This window comes from Amblyomma mixtum, chromosome 5, assembly GCF_055824585.1.
Source record: "Amblyomma mixtum isolate Tamu chromosome 5, ASM5582458v1, whole genome shotgun sequence".
NCBI lineage: Eukaryota > Metazoa > Arthropoda > Arachnida > Ixodida > Ixodidae > Amblyomma > Amblyomma mixtum.
The window spans coordinates 157,153,538-157,171,104 of NC_143016.1; the positions used below are offsets into that span (position 1 = coordinate 157,153,538).

The following is a 17,567-nucleotide window of genomic DNA, read 5'->3' on the forward strand; positions in this document are numbered from 1 at the left end:
CAACACCCTTAGCGAGGGTATGGGGAAACCGGCTAAACGTAGGCGAGACACTTGGGCGGAAAAACTAGATGGACTTTTTTAGGAACCCGAATGATTTTACCCACTTTCCAATTGGCCGGCACCACTCCTAAGTTTGAGGGTTAAATGAACGCAGACACTAAACCTTTTTCTCTCGCCACCAAGCAAGCAAACCATGCTCCACGCTGTCAAGGAAAAGAAATATGCATGGTTAACTTCAGGAAATGTTTATTTATAGTATGTCCAGTGTTCCAGGCTGCAGGTGCTGAAATTTGTTACTTAATACTTCCCTACCTAATACACCTTGATCGTGTGAATATAAAGGGCGATTTTTTTAACCTTTGCAGTTCTTTATTTTCAAAACTGAGCGTTACATCGGTGCGGTCTGCAGAGATCGGTTTGTACCACAAAGCAGCCGTTATGTACCTGATTTGAATGAATAGTTTTTTTTTCCTGCAGAGATCGGTTTGTACCACAAAGCAGCCATTATGTACCTGATTTGAATGAATAGTTTTCTTTTTTTTCCAAATCCAAAACTTTATTTTATTTTACAAATGTGCATACAGTCTTTAGGATGAGCCACAGGCCAAAAGCTAAAGAAAATAGCTTGAAAATGTCTGTGGCTCATCTAAGAGCCACAGTTAGATCGATGATTATCAAAAGTTAACTAAAAAACAAATTTACTTTTTACTTTATTGGGCAAGGTTATATTGCGAAATAGATGGCCATCTACTCCGAAGGTGAGTCTTTTTTTTAAATTTTCTTAATTGGCATTCTGGTTTGAAATATCGAACATGAAGTATACGCACTTGAGAGCTTGTTGAGTTGGCTTTACCGCATCAATAATTTATAAATTGCGTCGCTGCGGGTGGTATTGTCGCCGGATTCAAGTTAACTTCTTTTATATCGTCAAATATACCGGCTGCGCCTGTATTTGGCTAATAAGACATGCAAGACACGCATTTATAATAGTGCAATTCGAGGAAGCATTCAAATGCATTCCCGACACACAACACAACGACCACAACAATACAACGAAACACAACGAGCATTGAAATGCGTATTTTTGACGTTCTTTATTAGGAATACATTGCCGTTGACAGGTTTCCCATGTCCACGGAGGACGCCCGCATTTGCGCTCCTATAACATGTAATGTGATTTGCAGGAAGTTCACTTAGATTACTGATAACAACTGTGCATTTCCGGCTAACATTACCACTGCAGGCCATTAGCTACGCGCGATTGTAATGAAAAAAAAAATTCAGAGCATAAGGGTGAGTTTTCATTCGTAGGTTCTGTTTGTCTGGCATTTCTTGTGGTTACGGCGCTGCAGAAAAGTACGCACTATTGGGATATTGGTTTTTCTCTATTATAGAGGCAAGGCTCTGGTGCAGTGGGCTCTGTAGTTGGCTTTATCACAAGTCACGGGTATTAGATGGCTTTTCTGGACAGGTCATTTTCGAGCGCAGTGGTTGATCTGCGGAGCGCCCGTGAGCGCCTTTATACTGAAGCGGTGAACGGAGGCAGCGATCCCGGTAGGGCAGACCATGTCGTTCAGGGTGATTCACCTAGGAGACACATGTCTACGTTGTTTGTCAACCTGCAGAAGGCGGTACGAGCATACCATTTACTTGTATCGTGAAATGATGTGTCTTCATCTTGGACTGCTTAAGAAGCAAATCCAATCGAGGCTAACACCCACCGCCACAGTATGTCTGCAGGCGCGCTCTCGTGATGGCCTAAGCAGACATTTGAGCTAACGGCTTATTAGAGTGGGCACTGAATGTCCGTGCACTTTTGGAAACACGTTTCCTAGAGATGGCACACACAGTGAAGAGCCCGGTTACTGAATGCATGCCCTTGCTGCTTTAGTCTTGTTAAATAGCCTGCATATAAGAGAGCGGTGTAATTTGCAAAAGCTTTGTCATTATTTTTAAAGCAATCATAAAAAGAACGAACGCCACATTACTGCCTACTGTCCCAGCATCGTACTTACCAAATATGAAAAGTTCAGCTCAAATCAGTAAAATTTAAATAAACGTACAACTTGAAAATGTGGCATTTGCACTACCGAATGGGGCAAAATGAGAGTTCACGGGGTAAACTGAGACGCCCTTCTGAAATCATCGAAGTACACATCCTTGCAATGAATGCACACGTAGTATGGGCTCCTGGACATCTACACGAACTTTGCGGGCCTATTCTACAGACAGAGGAGACTGAACTAAGATCGAATCCGGCACCGTTTGTTTCCACGCCTCTTTAGTCACCGCATTTCAACCACAGGGTTCCAGTCTGGCTGTACTATATTTTTGCATTTCGTGCTGTAATCGCAACTTGTTTCTGTTATAGTGTCACACTTTTTACTGTTTAGCTAAGCCATCTTGAATGGTCATGCGTTTTCTTTCAATTCAATTCGTAGCGCTTGAATGAGAGGTTTTTCATGCGATTCATGACCGCACAGAGATTGCTACGTTGTTAAAAGGCGTTATACAAATACCTGGCCATGCCCGTTGGAAAGAGTGCAACCCCGGGTGTCTCAGCACTTTAAATATATAAGTTTCCGTTTTTCATATTGTCTCATTTTCTGTACTGTTCTGTGGTGAGCGTCCTTGCAAACATCAAAACATATTATGGCACCAGAGCTTTCTTCGTGCCTCTTTCGCGCTGGTCGACATTCTGTGTTTTTCTCACGCACGTTCAGACCATCCTACAAAGCAAAAAAACACGGGCAGAGCTTGAGACCAAGCAATGAAACCATCACATTTATTTTAGTTCTAACAGAACATTACGGTGTGGCGTTTTGTTCCACGTGTACCCTGCTGCTAAATATTTCTTTTTTAATTACACGAGGTGCTAAACTGCTTGAACTTTACAAATGATAAAAACAATAACCAACAGTTTTAACCACATACCGGCGTTAATCTAGGACACCAGACTGACTATGCTGTTCAGTTCTGTGAAATTTGGCGTGCAGGATTTCCGGCCTTTTCGACCGTTATCTCGTTCACCAAGGCCCTCTTTGAAATTTTTTCTCTGCTTGGAAACAGCCAATCTCAACGACCTTCAACTCACGTATAGTGGACATGTGGCGAGCAATACCCCATAAATATAAAATTATTATAACAGATCGTTTTTAAGTTAGAGGTGCTAAGTCACGGCATTTGGCGTTTTGGATTTCGGCCCACTGTCCTCCACAATAGCTGGTGGGCTAGAATAAGGTGGCAGGAGGTGGACTTGTCTGGCCCTGAATGGTGGCATTCAGCGTTATTCAGACTCACAGGTCAACGTTTTGCACCCTTGACCGCAAGGCGGCATTTGCCGCCGGATTGGCGTCGTGGAAGCGCGCTTTTGGGACAGTTGCGTAAAACCCCGTAGGGAAGATACTGAAGCTTTTATTGTCTGAGAGTAGTTCATCCTCTTTGGTAGCACAGATGTTGGGGGATGCAGCCACCGCGCGGTGTGCGGATGAATCCGGGGGCGCAGATGCAACCCACGAAGCACTGGTAGGTGCAGGCCTGCGGCGGTGGTCGGCCGCACACTTCTGGGCAGGCAGTGCCACATTGCGCAAAAACTTCGCCGGGGCCGCAGCGCCGACCACGAAACCCATCTGCGAGGAACAATGGACCAAGAACCGACGGTCAGTAAGGCGATGGCCCACTACTAATTGTTACGCTTTAGCTTGCTGAACGTGGTCGATTTAGCGGCGCCTTGTAATGAGCCCACGCTATTATGTGACACCTGTAAGATCATATCAGTCTGGTATAAAAAGCCACTGTTAGGTCACACTTCCGAGCAAGCCAACTTAGCTTATGGATGGAGACGTCAACAGCATCAGCGTGCACGTAGTTTACGCTTTAAGCTGTTCTGTCCAGTAGTTGTGCGAGTATATCTGGAAGCAACAGAAGAAAAAACTCAAACAGGAGAAAGCCCTCAGCGTTTCTTCCTCACACCGAAAGCACTTCCCATCTACAAAACAACCTAATGTCACCTGTTAATGGCCACGTTGTGCTTTTAAATAACAAAAAAATATCAGCGGACGAAGCCTAATCTGCTACGAGAGAAAGGTAGCCAATTATGCATTGAAAGACAAGCTTGCGTTAAATACGAGTCTACTGGTTGAACAGGTAGGCTAGATAAAAAAAACAAAGGAAACAGGTTAATAATCAATTATCTCTAAGATTACAGTGAAAAGAAAGCGATACCTGCAAACTGCATGGAAATCAAAGCGTCTGACATCTACATTCGGAATGATTTTTCCCTATCCAGACCGAAAAAAACGAAAACTCCTCTGTGACAGCTTTAAAGAACAAAGGGGCGTGAAATAAAAGCCTCATTGATCCATGATAAGCTTATGACTCGCAAGTGTTTGTTTTTATTGGAAAGAAAGCCTAAGCAGACGCGTACAAATTTCCTAAAGCTCCTGTGGTACTCACACATCTGGTGTGCTAAGCGATCCCTCAAATGTACAGAATTCGCCATCGACACAAAGACTGTATAAGGAAGTCAGTCTGATCAATTTTAATGCTGCTGTACTTAAAATAAAATCGATGCAGTTTCAATTTTGTTCCTGAAACATGATCCTGACATTATTTTTTCTTAAGAGAGACTTGGCTAGATGAAGAAATAGGGGACGACATTTCTCCGCTTTCCTATAGAGTTCTCCAAAATCATAGGCGCAGCAGGGGTGGTGGTGTATCCATCGTGAACGAAAATCGAACGTCTGCCCATCTTTCGGAAGATATCTGTGCCATTCAATGCTTGTGCGCCAAGATAACATCAAGGTTTGGTATTGGTTTGTTTGTTTTTTGGTGTTTAACGTCCCAAAGCAACTCAGGCTATAAGGTGCAGCGTAGAGAAGGACTCCGGAAATTTCGACCACTTGGGGTTCTGTAACGTGCACTGACATCGCACAGTACTCGGGCCTCTAGTATTTCGCCTCCATTGAACTTCGACCCCCGAGGCCAGGATCGAGCCCGCGTCTTTCGGGTCATAAGCCGAGCGCCATAACCAATGAGCCACAACGACGGATGGATAATATCAAGGGATAATATCAAGGATGGATAATATCAGCTTTATTGTTTGCGCCTTATACGGGCCACCGCGTGCTACTCCCAGATCAGAATCGTCTTTTCTTGGGCTAGTTGGTTTTTCATGCTGTAGGTGTTTGCAGCGCACACGAAACACGGACGGACAGAAAAGGGAACGAAACAAAGCGCTGACTGTTGTAGAACGAAACCTGGTTGTAGTACCCTATTTGCACAGCATCTCCCACAATTTGAAACGAATAGGCAAAAAAGTGAAGTTGAGAGTCAGAGCTGTGTTTCGTTCCCTTTTCTGTCCGTCCGTGTTTCGTGTGCGCTGCAAACACCTACTCCCAGATATTTGCAAAATTCGGAAGATGAAATCATCAGGCACAAACCGAATAAGATTATACTTGGGCGAATTTGCCGAGTGTCGCTTGGGAACGCCTTAATACTGGAAAGGGGGCCACAAAAACAATATCATTCACCTTCAATTGTACGTTACGTTATAACCTGCGGCAGGTGGTGCAAGAGCCAACACGGGTGCAGGGCACTTGGAAATCAATCCTCGATTTCACGGAATCAATCCTATACCAAATTTTACGGAAACTTGGTATAGCTCTGATGCAGAAGTTGTGCAGTTTCCATGCTAAAATCGCATTTCTATGTTCCGACAAGGCAAACGCGGAGGTGGTATACCTCTGTGTACACGAACGTTTACCCTATGACGTTCTTACAGACTCATGTGTTGTAAATGAAAAACTTCGAAGTTAGTTTATTGCATCGCGACATTGCTTTACTTTTAGTATACCGCCCCCCCTCATGGTAATCTTCATGCATTCCTTGATTTCTCTGATAGTTTCCTTAATTTAGCTTATCAAAACAGGTGGCGTGTCACTATATTTGGTGATATGAACGTTGATTTGCTTACGAAAAACTCGATGCAGACTAAAGTACTTGAATTGATGTTCTTACATGGTTGCCAAAATGTTATCGACCTACCTACCAGAATAAGCCAACATACAGAAACACTCATCGATCACTGTTTTACAAAATTTTCCCCACAGACAGTTGCCGCAGGTGTTTTTTCATCAGCCATAAGTGATCATATGCCATTTTTTGGCCTATATTCAAATAGGCTAAACTCTGCTAAACCTAAGTACAAGCAACGAACAGTGAATGATGATACAGTTGCCCATTTTTGTTCACTTATGGCTGAAACTTGTTGGGCAGAAGTATATCTGGAAAATGATCCATCCGTTGCGTACGATATATTTTTAGAAAAGGTACAACACAATTACAACATTGCCTTTTCTATGGTTGCCATACGTAAGCACAAAAAAGCTAAGAAAGAATGGATTACGCCGGTTCTTCTCAGGCGCATTCGATATAAAAACTCGTTATTTGCTCATTTCTTAAAAACAAGAGACCCAGCCGATTTCGAAGAATTTAAGAAATTCAGAAACAAATTAAATCTGGATCTAAGAAAGGCCAAATCAGCCTATTATGAAAACAAATTTGCTTCAATAGCGGACAAACCCAAACAAGTTTGGAACGTTGTAAATGGCATGATATACAGTGGGAAACCTCGTCTGCCTTCCGAGCTACTCATTGATGGAGCTTCCTGCTCTGCTGTAACACTTGCTAGTACATTTAATGAACATTTTCTTAAAGCAGGCGCTTATCATACCACAGCAGGCGCGAGTCGCCCATCACCTGTACAGCTTTATATGAAAACTAGTTGCTGTGAGACTCTATTTCTGACCCCCGCGTCTGAAGAAGAAATCGTAGTTACCGTTAATTCCCTTAAAAATAAATGTTCTCCAGGTGATGACGATATAAGTACGGTACCAGTAAAAGCCGCTATCAGAAGCATTAGTCCACCTTTAACGCATATATGCAACAGGATGATCCTGACTGGTATTTTCCCTGATAAGATGAAATCAGCTCGAGTTACAGTAATCTACAAGGGAGGCGACAAAAATAATATGAGCAACTATCGCCCTATCTCGATATTGCCACTGTTTTCTAAAATCACAGACCGTGTGGTACATAAAAGATTACAAAACTTCCTTGATAAAAAAAACATAATATGCAAAGAACAGTATGGATTCCAGGCTGGTAAATCCACACAGACTGCTCTACTGGACATAAAAGATCGCCTTCTTTCTAACTTCGAACAAAAGATTTTCACCATTGGAATATTTCTAGACTTTCGCAAAGCTTTCGATTCAATTAAACACGGTATCTTATTGTTAAAACTAGAAAATATGGAATTCGCGGTATTGCACACAAATTGTTGGAAAGCTATCTTACAGGACGGAGGCAGTCTACGTGGCTACAGGAGCTTAAATCCGACACAGGCGTAATAAAATTCGGTGTACCACAAGGGTCTATCCTGGGCCCTCTACTTTTCATTTTATATATTAATGATATTGTAAATATACACTCAACTTCACATATGGTCCTCTACGCTGATGACACTAATGTCTTCTTTTCTGGTGCCAACCTTAGCATGCTTGAATATCAATCCAATACCTGGCTCAATGAACTGCGAACATGCTTGATTCCAATGAGCTTGAACTAAACATAAAAAAACTAAATATGTGCTTTTCCGTGCCAAAAATAAGCCTCTTGATCATAATATCCGACTATATTTTAATAACACAGAAATTGAACAGGTGAATTCTCATAAGTTCCTAGGACTTCGTTTCCGCAGTGACTTGGGCTGGACTGCGGATCAACAGTCTGCGGATACGAATATCACGATCAGTTGGGTTAATTCAACGACTTCGTTATCTTCTTCCATTCCATGTAAAAAAACAGTTATATTTTTCTCTTATTCATTCCCATATTGTGTATAGTATCTTAGTGTGGGGCACATGTAATAAAACTGACTCGGATAGGTTGTTCTCTCTGCAAAAAAGAGCCTTGCGCATATTGGGTAGTTATCCTGCTAGTACTAATGACATGTTTACCTCTTCTAAGGTGTTACCGTTTTTTCTTTGCTATAAGCACTACTTAGCACTCCTAATCTACCAAAAAATAAAACTTGACTTTCAATCATTTTTTCGTTCTTATTTTAATAGAGAAGTCCCACATAACTTGCGCACAATTTCCTTGATTACTTCTAGGCCTCGCACTAATTACGAAACCCAGACTACGGATCACCAAATAACAATTTTATGCAACACATATCCAACACTAATTGCTTGTGCCCAGGAGAGTGTCACCATTCACCAATTCAAGAAGAAAATGAGCAATCCTTTGAACACCCCCGTGTGAAATTTTGTTATGCATACCTGCTGCATTCATTTTTACACCTACTGTTCTGTACTGTTCTTTTTAGTTCTGTGCGAATGTGTTTTTCTTTTCTACTCCAATTACTATCGCTCATTGTTGATGACTTCTTGAGTATTATTTTCTGCCTGATCAGTGTTTCTGTAATTGCTTATGTTGAATTCCTGTCCCACTGTGTTTTATGTACCACTGTTCTCACTGATATGTCACTCTGCGCCATTTGCACCGACGTGTAAAGCGGGTGTTAGGCCTCGTCAGGAGACACTACAGTTTCCTTTAGCCTCTCCCCGCGGACACCATGTATTGTTGTCCGAAATAAAATGAATTGAATTGAATTGAAGATTTAATATTTCTTATCCAGGATTTCTCAGAATATTTTGTTTGTGTAGAAGAAGGACTGTCCGATCACCGCTTGGTGAGCATTACACTTGTACGGATCGCAAAAAACTACGGAGCTCATGGAAAACTGTCTTGTTCATTTTAACAGCACTGATGCCTCTCTGTAATAGGTTCAAAATTAAGTGCCACTGCTGCATGAGCAAATTCATACCTAGCAATAAAAAGAGCGTTCACCAGCGTGCACCCCCAATAAGGCGCGACATTATTGATATTGAATGCAAACTAAAAAGGGTAAAGAAAAAGCATGGGATAACTATTTAAATGAAAGAGGCAGAGAATTAACTTCAAAAGAGGGTGAATGCAGCAAAAGAGAACTTTTGGAATGCGTCATTGCTTAACTTCATTGAAATTATCCTCAAAATTATTCAAGGATATGAAACAACAGATGTCAATTTCGCAAATGATGATTGATGGCACGCCAATAATTTGTGACAAAACTATAGTCCAGCATTTTAATGAGTATTTTCACAATGTCTTTTCAGTGTCAGATGTCTGCATTACCAGGTTTCCATAGAAAGAGGTATTTAATGCGTGTTTTATTTCTTATGGTGGAATTTTTAACATGCCGCTAAACCTGCAAACCAAATCTTCTTGTTGCCCTGAAGAAATCTCAGACATCTTTCAAAAACGATATCCTGAATATGATGCCAGATTTCCGGTAGAAAAATTTTCTTCTTTACTTTTGTGGGGACAGCTGCCGGATTACTGAAGTGTGGCTCGCGTATTTCTAAAGTTCAGAAAGGTGGATCACCAAAATTTAGAAAATTATCGCCCTATTTCACTGACATCGCAATGCTGCAAACTTTTGGAGCACATCCTTGGGAACTGCAGGGAGGAATTCTTGGCTGAAAACAATGTGCTTACATAGTTTCAGCACGGCTTCAGGAAGGTTTATTAAGCTATAACACAATTGTTGCCAGTGTTGTAATATTTTTAGATTTTATCAAATCCTTCGGCAACGTGTCACGCGGCAAATCAATCTTCAAACTCAAAATTATGCGCACACCTGGCGTTTTTGTAAACACGATTATCAAGGCTACGCACCATGCATCAAATCACTAGACAATGTTCACTGTAGCTAACTTAGAGCATAGAAACAAACAGAAACAAAAAGGCAGTGTAGATGGCAGCTGGGTGTTCGTCGCTGACTCGACAAATGAAGTAGTATGTTTTTGGAGCTTTTCAGTTTGCTCACTGTCCTGGTCGAGTGAACATGCTCAAACCTGATTTACGATGACCAAAAATGTGCAAAAAAATGATGGCCGATCTACGTAGTGAGGTGAAATCCGAATTAAGTGCGTTAGCGCTGTGTGGTCATTGTTATGAATTGTTTATCGTAACCAGGTGTTGCATCAGCTTTTTGCAGTAAAAATATGGCGTTTGTGGCCTAGTATTACCAGTGTTGGCGGACACCAGAGAACCGGTAAATTGTCTTAGCTAGTAAGCTGGTCAACTAATTTTTAATAATTAAATTTTAACTAGTAGAGTTAGGCGCCTAGTTGTAATTAGAGACTTCTAGCCGGTCGTTAGTAACAGCCATATAAGTTTTTATAATTACGAAAACGCAATTGCCCTCGCCACCGTGGCTCGAGGAAGCTTGGCTGCATTGTGCGAAAGCATGCATTTCAAATTTATTTCCTGCATGCTTTCAAAGCATGCATGCATTTGAAAGCATGCAGGAAAAGAAACGTCACCAGTGCATACAACTAGTCGAAAAAGCCACATTTTGTCGAGCCACAGCGGCAATGGTAATCGCACTTTTGAAATAATAAGAACTGATAAACTGATATGACTATTATTAACGACCGGCTACAGATCTCTGAGTGCAACGAGGCGCCTAACTGTAATAGTTAAAAAGTTATTAAAAATTTGTTAAGCAGCTTACATTGATTACGATACATTGTTCGTAATCATGTGGCCCTCCTCAGAATATTTTTATTGCGCTGGAATAGTTAATTAACTAAGATGAATTATGAAAATTTTCAAATATTCATTTTAGTGTCAGGACAGTTACCTTAGGTTGTAGAGCATGTTTATAAACAACCGATCCAGTTTATTGTAGCATCGTATCTCCTACGGGGTCCTTTTTTCCGGCATTTAAAGAAAGCCTGCGAAATATGAAAAACTACCACATGACTGCGCTCGTGCGCTATCATATTGCAGCGCTCTCAACGCCAATTCGAGCAAACGGAGCGTGCCCGCTGACCGTGGCGAAGTGAACGGCCCGCGCTCTTAGCAGCGGCGCAACGACGCGGTGGCCGTTTATATATACAGTCTAGCCGGTTTATAACGAAGCCACATATAGCGAAATAGCGGTTATAACGAAGGGATTTCAATTTCCCATTCCCATTTTTGCATTTTCAATACATTTTGGGTCCGGTTTTAACGAAGTAAATAAGAGTGCGTCAGCGGATATAACGAAGAGATTTAATACAAACCGAAAAATAATCTGCCAATCAACACATTTTTGCGTCCTTGAGGCGATTTTTTCCGCGAAAATAAGAGCAAAATTCGGCTGACAGCGTCCTTTGGTGGCGTCGTCTGCTCTCCTGCGGAGCGAAAGGTTGCTTCACTGCATCGCATGGCATGCCGGTCTCGTGTTGCGCAGTCCTTGAACGGCGTCAGGGCGTAGAGCGGTAGAGCACGCCGCGCAGGGGAAAAATGTAAAAAAGAACAGAGACGATTTTTTTTTTCGATGACGTCGCAGAGAGCGGCCGTCTTGGCCAATCGCGGTTCTCTATTTCTCCCAGGCAGTGGGCGCCACGGCTGGACTGCAGTCTGCAGGAGGTGTGGCAGCGCGCGCTTTGTTTTATGTCGGTGCCGCGGTGCGCAACGCAGGGAGAAAGCGCGGCACCATTGTGCATGTTGGAATCATGGCTCATTTTTATCGTTATTGCGCATCGTTGTATGCTGTTTATAAGGACAGAGTTATTCGACTTGATCTAGCTGGTGAACGGACAACTGAGCGCAGTGTCGCACTGTTCCAGGTTGGGAGCACGGCGAACGCTACTGAGATCGCACGTGACGCCATTGTCACTTGTTTTCTGCCCGCATTGACGCCCGCATTGACGCCATCACGGTTTCCTGTCTTGTTCCGCTTCTTTTTATATTTCGTGACCGCTTCGCCTCAGCGGACCTACTTAGCTGTCCCCTTTCTCGGAACTGACTCCATTTCTCTGCAATGTACAGCCTCGCCAGCCCCAGCACTTCTTTGAAGACGAAGCGCGCCATTTTGGACGAAGTGCGTCGAAACGTCAAAAACAGTGCTATCGCACTGAAGTTTGACATTGCTCAGTCCACGCTTCTAACAATAATCAAGAATGGTAGCAAGATCGACGCCGTTCTCGACGCCGACGTTGGCAGCAGGGACCGAAAGAGGATCCGATGCGCCACTTACGGCGCATGGGATCCTCTTTACGGCAACGTAGAAGCCGCGCTTTACAAGTGGTTCGTGGACGCGCGATCGAAGAACATCCCGCTCAGTGGACCCATCATTCTGGCGAAGGCCAAGCTTGGAGCAGCTTTGGGATTCCGCTAGCGACTTGAACCTTGTGCCTGCGGGTCTAAGCCTCATGGACTTCGTTTTCGCCGACGAAGACCTTGTTGCCACCGAGGACTTGACGACTGAAGAAGTTGCCGGGAGTGTCATGGAAGAGACCTTGGCGGAGAGCGCCTCCGACAGCGAATCTGACGATGCTAGTTGTGCCCCTAAGCCGGTCACCTCCGCAGCGGCCATCGCAGCTGTTGACACGCTACGGACGTACCTCGGGAGTCCGGAGTATGACCAGATCTTTGGTTCGCAGTTGAATGGTATGGAAGCCGCAATCCTGAAGTCCGCACTCGCGAAACCTGTTCAGGGGGCGCTGGACGACTTCTTTCAGCGGCAATAAATCGGTCTGCCGATGTTTGTATTTTTTTCGTAGTCCGCATATTACGAAATATCGGATATAGCGAAGTGATTTCCGATTCCCGCCGACTTCGTTATAACCGGGCTAGACTGTGTGTATATATATATATATATATATATATATATATATATATATATATATATATATATATATATATATATATATATATATATATATACACACAGTCTAGCCCGTTGTCCCAGCTCACTTGGACCAAGGTTTATAAAATAAACTAAGCATTCTTCAGAATTGAAATCGCGTGGATGTTGTTAAGGTTTATCTAAAGTTACAGTACCATTTTTTCGCTCCTCCTATTTGAATAACTAGTCGAGATAAATAAATTAACTTTTTAAATATGGCTTGAAACGTTCAGGCGTCAATAGGAAAGTTGTGAAGCTCCACAAATATCGTCCAACCCAGGCGCTTTCAACGAGATAGACTTAGCGCGGCCGTTTTTATTCGGGAAAAACGAAAGCCCGCGGAGTTTAAAAAATACCACGTGACAGCGCGCTCCGTGCGCTCGGATGCGCCGCGATTACAGCGCTCTCATCCGTGCTTTTTAAGAAACATCACCCGCTTCGGGGCCTTTTGTGCTGCCCAAGACAGGGCTTCGCGATGTGGTTGGTTCCAAGATAAGCGCCAGTGGGTACGGGCGGCAATGGAAAGAAAGCGCGGCTCCCGTTTCTGCGGCAATAACTGCACACTCACGTTAGCAGAATGCATGCGGAGGAACGATGACAATCTCATGAGTTTGAATTTTGGAGCAAGATACCAACAAGCAAAGACGCATATAACAAGCCTGATAACGTCGTGAGATGTACGCTGAAAAAAAGGAGCCGCACTTTCTTTCCATTGCCGCCCGTACCCACTGGCGCTTATGTTGGAACCAACATCCACGCGATTTCAGTTCTGAAGAACGCTTAGTTTTTTTTTTAATAAATCTTGGTCCAAGTTAGCTGGGACACCCTGTATATGTGTGTGTGTGTTTTATCGAACACACACACACACACATACATATATACAGGGTGTCCCAGCTAACTTGGATCAAGGTTCATAAAAAACTAAGCATTCTTCAGAACTGAAATTGCGGGGATGTTAGGGTTTATCCAAAGTTACAGTACCAATTTTTCGCTCCTCCTATTTCAATAATTAGTCGAGATAAATAAATTAACTTTTAAATATAGCTTGAAACGTACAGGAGTCAGTAAGAAAGTTGTGGGGCTCCACAAATATTGCCCAACCCAGGCACTTCAAACGAGATAGACGTAACGTGGCCGTTTTTATTCGGGAAAAACGAAGGCCCGCGGAGTTTAAAAAATACCACGTGACAGCGCGCTCTTTGCGCCCGAATGCGCCGCGATTACAGCGCTCTCATCTGTGCTTTATAAAAATCATCACCCGCTTCGCGCCTTTCGTGCTGCCCAAGACAGGGCTTCGCGTTGTGCTTGGTTCCAAGATAAACGCCAGTGTGTTCGGGCGGGAATTAAAGGTAAGAGCTGCTTCCGTTTCTGCGGCGATAATTGCGCTCTCACGTTAGCAGAATGCATGCGGAGGAACGATGACAATCTTATGAGTTTGAATTTGGGAGCAAGATCTCAACAAGCAAAGATGCATGTAACAAGCCTGATAACGTCGTATGAATTACGCTGAAAAATGCAGGAGCCGCGCTTTCTTTCAATTGCCGCCCGAACCCGCTGGCGCTTATCTTGGAACCAAGCACAACGCGAAGCCCTGTCTCGGGCAGCCCTAAAGGCGCGCAGCGAGTGGTGTTTTTTACAAAGCATGGATGAGAGCGCTGTAATCGCGGCGCAACCCACGGACCGCGCTGTCACGTGGTATATTTTAAACTCCGCGGGCTTTCGTTTTTACGGCCATTCTATAACGGCCACGCTAAGTCTATCTTTACGGCCACGCTAAGTCTATCTCGTTGGAAATGCCTGGGATGGACAATATTTGTGGAGCTCCACAGCTTTCCAATTGACACCTGAACGTTTCAAGATATATTTAAAGATTTATTTATCTCGATTAATTACTCAAACAGGAGGAACGAAGAAATGGTACTCTAACTTTAGAAAAACCCTAACAACATCCACGCGATTTCAGTTCTGAAGAACGCTTAGTTTTTTTTATAAATCTTGGTCCTAGTTAACTGGGACACCCTGTTCAGTGTCCCAGTGTGCGTGCGCGCGCGCGAACACACACACACACACACACACACACACACACACACACACACACACACACACACACACACACACACACACACGCACACACGCACACGCGCACACGCGCACACGCACACACGCACACACACACACACACGTGGGCAGGCGGCCGTCTGCCACAAAGCTGGCTTCAGACAAACTAACAAACACACAACGGCTAAAAGCAAGGAATGGCCATTATATATGCTAGCGCACTGAAAGCTGGCCGCAATAATGACACTGAAAATGAAAAACAGAATACGCCCGCATACGACAAGTAGTTAATGTTGCGACCTTGGTAACTTTTCTGTGAAATGCAAGGCTGCTGTCAGTCTCTGTTTTGCTCATGCTTGTCACGGTAATAATTCGTCTCTTGTATTTATTTGCAGTGCCATTTTCACTGTGAGATTTTCTTTTTTACTCAGCGGGACTTAATTTCAAAACTACCGCCACTTATGCTCGCTATGTTGACAGCTGTCATGTTCCGCCCATACGCAAGTATTAAGAAATTTCGCAAGTACAGAAAAGAGATTATACTTATAGAAAGAAAAGCAAGACAATTTTTTTGGAGATATAATGGTAAAGCACTACGGTCTCTTTATAAGCTATGGAAAACAATGAATACCAGCGGTAGCGCGCTTTTATTTTGGCTCTGTCTTTTATCGTATATTTTTTTAGCGCTGGAGTTGAAGTCAGTTAAGCCGCCCAGGATTGAATATAGAAAGAAAGCACTGAATATACTGCCTTTTATTCCGCGTTCCTTTCATTAAGTAGCCATTTCAGAACACTTACACTTCCTAATATAATGTGCCAACAAGCAAGATTTGTTATATGCATTTAATTGCTTTAAAATTTCGTTCTTCAAAGCCATCCGTTGATTCATTCTGTGAAGTCAGCACAGTAGAATCAGCAACGCTAGCGAATTTTTTTAAAACAATGCTTGAAGACGAATGCTATTGCATTTCAGAGTGTTTATGGGCTGTTCTGAATCTTACTGTTGTTTCTTGCGCACAGAATACGGGGCGAAATCACATTGAGCCCCACAGAATGTTGCGTGGAGGTCGTAAATAGGCTTGTTTTTGCCTTCAGTACTCTGTCGTGAAGCCAATCTCACCAGTGGTTGCGCCCAATTTCACGTGCGCAGCCGGATTTCTTTCAGCCATGCGCAATGGCCAGTGCCACAATTTTTCATTCGGCTTGTATAAATCGGCTTGTAATAATCAGCGATTGCCGCTGTGGCGGCAATCGCTACATCTTGGTTATTTTGCATATACCTATAAGCATTTCTATTACGTCACAGAGTGCAGCCATGTAAACCAACAGGACTTAACAACTTCTTTTCTGACTCTAACCGCCACTTTTGCTGTTGCTACCTTCATTAACATGACTTATTTTATAGGCGCATAAAACAGCGGATGTCGGTTGATCAATGTTTGTTCTAAACCCTTCTAAGCATTGCACCCGACTTACTGATCTGGTATTTAATTGTTTATTCACATACTTCGTTCAATCACGTTTCACTGCATTAAATGCACGATAGGCCGCCGCGGTGGCTCAGTGGCTATGGTGCTCGGCTGCTGGCCCGAAAGACGCGGGTTCGATCCCGGCCGCGGCGGCTGAATTTCTTTGGAGGAGAAATTCGAGGCCCGTGTACTGTGCGACGTCAGTGCACGTTAAAGAACCCCAGGTGGTCGAAATTTCCGGAGCCCTCCACTACGGCGTCTCTCATAGCCTTAGTCGCTTTGGGACGTTAAACCCCATAAACCAACCAACCATTAAATGCACGATACTGATTGACTGGTTGGGCATTCATATGTCGAAGCATGCATACATTATTTGCTTCAGCGAATAAATGATCAAATACTCCACTTGTACAGAAGAGAGTGCGGCACAGGTTAGCCAGATGTGAGCGGCGTAGTTGGACCACTTACATTGTGCTTGAGAAAAACCAATGAGCAGGACAGCCAGCAGTGCGGCAGTGATCATGATGTGTGACTGCATCTTGAATTCCTGCGTGCACATGGAAGACAGGTAAGTTTTGCTCTTGGAATGTACACAAGAGGCGGGCCCCCAGTGGCCATTGACATTCGAACCTTCACAGTTTATACGATATAAGAATCGAGAGAACGCGGTGAAGGGGTGCCATGAATTCTCGGAAAGCAGAGCCGGTGTTTATGACGAAAAAACGAGCGGGAGCCCATTTGTTATAACTGATGATCTTTTTTAGCAAAACTGAAGATGCAGTCGGAATAGGCGGGGGACGATGAAACGTATTTCATGAACTCAAACTTCATGCCTCCAGGCACAATGATAAATTCTTCTGCACACTGAGAAACCTTGATATAGCCACTCAGGGCATTTAAAGCAAACGCAAGGGACTGCTGACCAATGGCGTACGCCGCCTTCATGACCCGCCTATGCTCGCTTCTGCCAAATTAAAGTGTAAGATTTTCGACCAAGCCCCGCATAGCCCGAACCAGTGGCCATTTATTTCACCTGGCTTCTTCATCTGCAGAAACATCCAGCTACAAAGCCATTTCCCAATAACGAGTTCACAAGAAGTGTCATAATGGATTTTTCCTCTGGTAGACTTCTATGACCGCGACTTCAAAAAGCTAATTACCAAGCTAAGTAATTGTTTGTATAATGGCTAATATATTGGGAAAATGAAGAAATGCCAGATGGTAGCTTTCAGTTGAGGTTTTGGGGTATA

At 43.5% G+C, this 17,567-nt stretch overlaps 1 protein-coding gene across 1 annotated transcript; it reads right to left on the reverse strand.

Annotated features, from left to right (window-relative positions):
* Nucleotides 1-3,432: 3,432 nt before the first annotated feature.
* LOC149344253 (chymotrypsin-elastase inhibitor ixodidin-like) lies at nt 3,433-16,858 on the reverse strand. Its single transcript, XM_089542577.1, has 2 exons — nt 16,786-16,858; nt 3,433-3,629 (listed from the first exon to the last, which is right to left on the reverse strand). The coding sequence occupies exons 1-2, from the start codon at nt 16,853-16,855 to the stop codon at nt 3,433-3,435; spliced, it is 267 nt and encodes an 88-aa protein (XP_089398703.1). The 5' UTR covers nt 16,856-16,858.
* Between the last annotated feature and the right edge of the window lie 709 nt (nt 16,859-17,567).

Coding starts and splice junctions, on each gene's coding strand:
- LOC149344253 (XM_089542577.1), bottom strand. CDS start 16,855: ATGCAGTCACACATCATGATCACTGCCGCACTGCTGGCTGTCCTGCTC. Junction 3,630..16,785: donor TGGTTTTTCTCAAGCACAAT/GTAAGTGGTCCA, acceptor TGTTCCTCGCAG/ATGGGTTTCGTGGTCGGCGC.